The following is a 5,835-nucleotide window of genomic DNA, read 5'->3' as shown; positions in this document are numbered from 1 at the left end:
ATAGGTGACGCTATCATACGTCCATGTTAGTGGAGACTTCAACCCACGAAGGGTAATGGCCGCGAGAGTCCACGGAGGGCTCCACCCACAAGGGGTCCACGAAGAAGCGGCCTTGTCTATTCCACCACGGCTTCTGCCCATGAAGGACTAGCTTACTCACGGTATATCTTCACGAAGTAGGCGATATCCTTGCCCTTACAAACATCTTGGTTCAACTCCACAACACGAAGTAGGAGGCTTCCAAGTGACACATAACTAATCTAGGAGGCACCACCCTTCAAAAGGTAATAGATGTGGTAGAACGAGGAACTCCTTGCTCTTGTGCTTCCAAAGATGGTCTCCTCAACACAAAATCACTCTCTCACAGAATAGGCATGGGTAGGAGAGATTGGTTTGGTGGAAAGCAACTTGGGGAGGCTAGAGAACAAGTTTCAAATGATTGGATTGGAATATCTTGGTCTCAACACATGAGTAGGTGGCTCTCTTCCAGAAAAATGGATCTGGCATTGATGTGTGTGTTATGAGTGCTTCTCCCACGAATGAGAGATGGGTGAAGGGGTATATATAGGCAGCACACAAAATTCAACCATTACACCTAAAGTGGCAAACTCGATGACACCGAAGTCATAGACTCGATGGTACCGACTTGCACTAAAGGCACCAACTTTTGAATCTCGGTGGGACCGATATACACAACTCGGTGGCACCGGAAAGGTGGCTAACGGTCAGACGACACAACTCGGTGACACCGATACGCAAACTCGGAAATTCCGATATTTTGTACCAAGGCAACAGAAAGTTGGTCACCTTGAACTCGGTAGCATTGATATGGTTTTGGTTGCACCAATTTGGTGGGAATGACTAGGGTTCTGTCTGAGATCAAACTCGATAGGGCAGAAATGGGAAAGTTGGTGGCACCAAATTTGAGTGTGTGGAATTGGACAAAATGATTATGTGGGAAAAATGACTGGGTATTTTGGTGGCTAACTTTGATCACTTGAGCAAGCCGTTTATTTTAATACCTCACCCCTTTTAATAGTATTGGCTTTTCTATGGACTCAAAAGTGTTTTTTCACAAATATAAAATGAGGAGTCTTCTAGCTTGAAGCTTGGGCCAATCCCATTCCTTTCTTGCATCAAGGGGCATCTCCATATAAGCCTTTAGCCAATGCTCTTCATGGACTCTTCCTGAAATATCTAGGTAAAAGTGTTAATCCAAGAGACAATGTATGTTGTCATGAATTATCAAAACCACCAAGGGAGTTTATTATGCTTTCAGGTGGGCGCCCTTTTGCGCGGCTAGTTGATCTTGTTGTCGGATATTATTGCCCCTCTAACCATTCAGCCGTAGGTTGGTTCATGACTATTAATACTTTGATAATAGGGTTTGTATATTGACTTCATATGACATGAAGAAACTCAGTCCTTGCCCCTTACAAATGAATTTTCATTGCAAAACCCGAATGGCGAGTTTATAGTATATAGGTGCAGTTAGGAAACTGGGAACGAAGCAGATTGCAATCTAACAATATGATGAACATAACTTTGCCAGATGTTACAGTATCTAATGTTTGTAGTGGATTATCCGGGACGAGGAGTGGATAAAACTTGTAAGATTCTAAGGATATTTCTAACCGATCCCCAATAAATAGTGGAGTATCTGGTGAAGTAAAATGTTAGTGGTGTATATTTACTCCACTAAGTTCTAGCCAGACCTAGACGACCCTCCATACTTAACAGAGTAAAGAAAATTAATTTGCATTTCATTTTTGGCCACCGAAACACATTTTTTTCCTACTTTATTTCATACAACGATATTTTGATACATTGAAGTATTTCACCAATTCTTTGCTACGACGACGGCCGGATTTGTCTTTGCCGATGAACCGCTGACGGAAGATATTCGAGTGTCTAGAGGCGGAGGCATTGCCTGGGCCTATATGCGACATGGAGGCATTGTCGGGGCTTTGCGGTCCGGTTCCCAGCCAATCCATGGCAAACGCAGTCGCACGCGGTCGAAAACGCCAATTCCGACGACGGCAACGGCAGTCGCAGATCCATCGGTTGTTCGCTGATGACGGGATGAGAAGCACAAAAGGACAACAACGAAGCCTACACAACATTTACGGCGGCGGACGGGGTGCCGGGGGTGAGAGGGGTGGCTTTTACTCAACTGCCGAGTGGTAGAGTATACCTAGGTGGCCTTTGTTTGGGCTATAGATAGTGATTCCTGGATTCTAGCACAGTCAAAATCGGATTTACAAACAAAGAGTCAGATTCTACCTTAGCTGTGTAGAATCAGATTTTCCAAAATGCACTGACATGCCCGGAAGCTGGAATCAGCGAATTTGCTGATTCCCGAGTTGCCACTTACCCCCTCTCAACTTTGGGCCAATTTCTTCCCGTTATTACGAGGCAAATGCCACCGCACCCCCAGCCCAAATCCTCCACGGACAGGTCTGGTTCGCTCGATCCCCTCTCTCGCATCACCGCCACCTTCGCCGGCCCCGCCGCCACCTTCGTCGGCCCCATCACCGCCACCTTCGCCGGCCCCGTCGCCGGCAAGGCGTGTGGATCCATTCCCCACCCTGCCCATCGCAGATCCGTCGCGCCGCCGTCCCCTTGTGCTCCAGCGCCGGCGGCCCCCTTGTGCTCCAGCGCCGGCGTTCGTGGCCTTCTCTTCCTCCATTTGATAGCACTGCATGCCTGCTGTTGTTGATGGCGAGGACGCGCCATGGCATTGGTGTTGAGGCTGCTACGTACAGGGAGAAAATACAAAACGCATTGGTTCTCATCAAGTCATGATGTTCTTCTTGCAGCCATCTTCTTCCGCTCACAATCGTCCTTGTTGCTCGTTTCATGGCGCTGCTCTACTGCCTCGCAGTTGCCTGTTACATTTCATTTTTTTCTTCTTTGGTGATTTATTTTTGCTCAGATCATGTGCGTATGAATCTGGCCAAAATGTGTACGCATGTATGAACGAATGAATTAGAAGATTTATAAACTGTTTGATGAATGTGACAAGTGTTTACAAGGTTATGATTGACCATTTGCGCATTCCGGACATTATGGACATTTCACAATACTTGTGGTTTTTCTACAGCAGGGTAAACAAACAGTCAGCTTCAGATTTTCAAAATCCACAGTCACGACTGATTCTTAGAATCTAAGCTATAGCTGATTCTTGGGAATCTGTAGCCCAAACAAAGGAGACCTTAGAGAGAAAGGTGGGGTTTAAATTTTTATTATGTTTGCAAAGAAAGGCAATGGACGATAATTCACTTCCGAGTACAAAATGAATAGCTTATTCCACAACACCCGTTGTGCACTTGTAACAACAAAAACGTACGACCAAACTCCAGCCAGGAAGGGAAGCGACCGGCGACCTAGACGTCCTGCGTGACGCCGCTGGGCGCCCTGTTGCGCGGCTGGTTGGACTCGTTGTCGGAGTACCGCCCGTGCTTGGAGGAGTCGTACTTCTCGCCGTCGCCCCAGAGCGCGTAGGCCTCCTCGCCGTGCACCGCGTCGTCGCCGATGACGAGCTCCTCCTCCGGCATCCGCAGCGGTACGATGAGCCGGACGACGAGGCAGATGATGCTGGTGGCCACCACGTTCCAGCCGATGATGAAGAGCGCGCCCACCACCTGCTTCAGGAGCTGCATGCCGCCGCTGCCTCCGTAGAAGGCGCCGCGGGAGTTGGTCACCGGCACGAACATGCTGCACAGCGTCGGCTCCGCGAAGAGCCCCGTGGTCACGCCGCCGAGGAACCCCGCCACTGCGTGGGTGTGGAACACGCCCAGCGTGTCGTCCACGCGTTGCAGCAGCTTGGAGCGCTTGTGCACGATCATCATCGTGAACCACGGGATGCTGCCGGACAGGACGCCCATCACGATCGCCGCCCACCCCTGGACGAGACCCGCGCCGGGCGTGATGCAAACGAGGCCGGTGATCATGCCCTGGACGGCGCCGATGACGGAGGGCTTCTTGAAGAAGATGACGTCCAGGGAGGTCCAGACGAGGAGGCTGGTTGCGGCGCAGATGTTGGTGTTGAGCACGGCGATGGAAGAGTCGAGGTTGGCGGCGTAAGGGTCACCGCCGTTGAACCCGGCCCACCCCATCCAGAGTATGCCGGCGCCGGCGAGCATGAGGAGCACGTTGTTGGGCGGGAATCTCTCCCTGTCCTTGGTGGACCTGGGCCCCACCCAGTACGCGGCGGTGAACCCGGCGATCCCGGAGGAGAGGTGGATGACGTAGCCGCCGGAGTAGTCCATGACGCCCCACTGGAAGAGGAAGCCTCCGCCCCAGAGCGAGAAGGCGCCGATGGTGTAGGAGAAGGTGAGCCAGAGCGGGACGAAGATCATCCACGCCCTGATGTTCATGCGGCCCAGCAGCGAACCGGCGAGGAGGATGAGCGTGATGGCGGCGAAGACGCACTGGAAATAGACCATGGTGGCCATGGGGTAATTCGGATTGATCCATGGCGTCTCGGTGCTGCCGTCCTTGAATAAGTGGGTGGACTCCGGCAGGACGGCCTGCATGAGGAGGAACTGCTGCCCGAGCGCCGGCCGGGCTTTGCCCCAGAAGGGGAGCAGCTTGTGGCCGAAGGACATGTTGTAGCCCCAGGTGACCCAGCAGAGCCACACGGCGGCGAAGGCATAGAGCGCCATGAATGCCGAGTTCACGGCCCACTTCTTCTTCACGATGCTGCCGTAGAGGATCACCAGGCCGGGCATGCTCTGTAACCCCACCAGCGTCGCAGCAATCATCTGCCATGCGTTGTCGCCCTTGTTCAGCCATGGCGGCACCACTATGCCGCTGGGGGAGTACCCCGACGACATGTTGTAATCCGCGGCCGTCGCCATCTTGCTACTTCGATCAGCAGGCCCGCGCCGCGCTCGCCTGCAGCTAGAGGCAGTGTCCGCTAGCCGGAGATGGCAGTGGTGGGTGGTGAGTGGTCTCGTGACGACTGAAGCTAAGCGATGCTCCTTATATATATAGCCATATAGGTGGAACGTTTCCGGTCCTAGCTACCTAGCATAGGACAGCTGATCCATGGCTGACATGCGGGCAAACGAATGGCGGGCGTGCCTAGAAAGAGATGAACTGGCCGGTGGCTGACACGAGGAGTTGGACATGCCAAAGATGTATTGAACAGCTGGGGATTGGGGAGGCAGGGAAGGAAGAGATCACCTAGTCTCTCTCTCAAAGGATAAATGGCTAGGTAATACCATTCTTCACGAACAATATCCAGCCTTGTAATGTATTGTATATGATAAAAACGATATACTTGAGCATATGTTCGATCATCCTTAGAGCAACACGATATACTTGAGCATATGTTCGATCATCCTTAGAGCAACTCCGCCGGTGCGGACACGAGACGGAGACGCGCTGTGCGCCGACTACTCTCCTTGGCCCGTCAGTCGGTGGCAAAGCCTTCGTCATTTCCCTTCACTTTCTCAAAACCCTCGCGCCCACGCACGCTCCGGCCGCTTGCCATGAACGACGATCTCGATGTCGCCGCCGGCCTCGCCTCCCTCGCCTCGTGCGTCATCACGACCGCCCCCTCACGCAAAGGTAAGCCTCGCGCCCCCCTCCCTCCCCCCCCCGGCAAAACCGCCACCGCGTCCAAGAAGAAGAAGGAGTTGATGCCCGAGGAGCGGGCTAGGGAGTCGGCGAAGAGAAAGGGCCGGAGGCACGTGGCGGACGCAAGGGACGAAGCAACGTCTGCCACAATGCAGCGGGAGGATACCGCTGTTGCGTCGCGGCGGCAACGAGGGAGGCGCTATTGTACCTTGGGTTAAACCCTGGCCGACACGGGCTCGTCAACGCCGC

General features: G+C 52.9%; 1 protein-coding gene across 1 annotated transcript; it reads right to left on the bottom strand.

Moving 5' to 3' along the window:
- Positions 1-3,322: 3,322 nt before the first annotated feature.
- On the bottom strand, positions 3,323-4,984 carry LOC123440465 (ammonium transporter 3 member 1-like). The gene has a single exon (XM_045117030.1). It carries the CDS (start codon positions 4,860-4,862, stop codon positions 3,387-3,389), a length of 1,476 nt encoding a protein of 491 aa, XP_044972965.1. The 5' UTR covers positions 4,863-4,984; the 3' UTR covers positions 3,323-3,386.
- Between the last annotated feature and the right edge of the window lie 851 nt (positions 4,985-5,835).

Source organism: Hordeum vulgare, chromosome 3H, assembly GCF_904849725.1.
Source record: "Hordeum vulgare subsp. vulgare chromosome 3H, MorexV3_pseudomolecules_assembly, whole genome shotgun sequence".
NCBI classification, from domain to species: domain Eukaryota; kingdom Viridiplantae; phylum Streptophyta; class Magnoliopsida; order Poales; family Poaceae; genus Hordeum; species Hordeum vulgare.
Note: the sequence above shows the minus strand (reverse complement) of the source record. Positions and strands in the feature narration are given on the sequence as shown.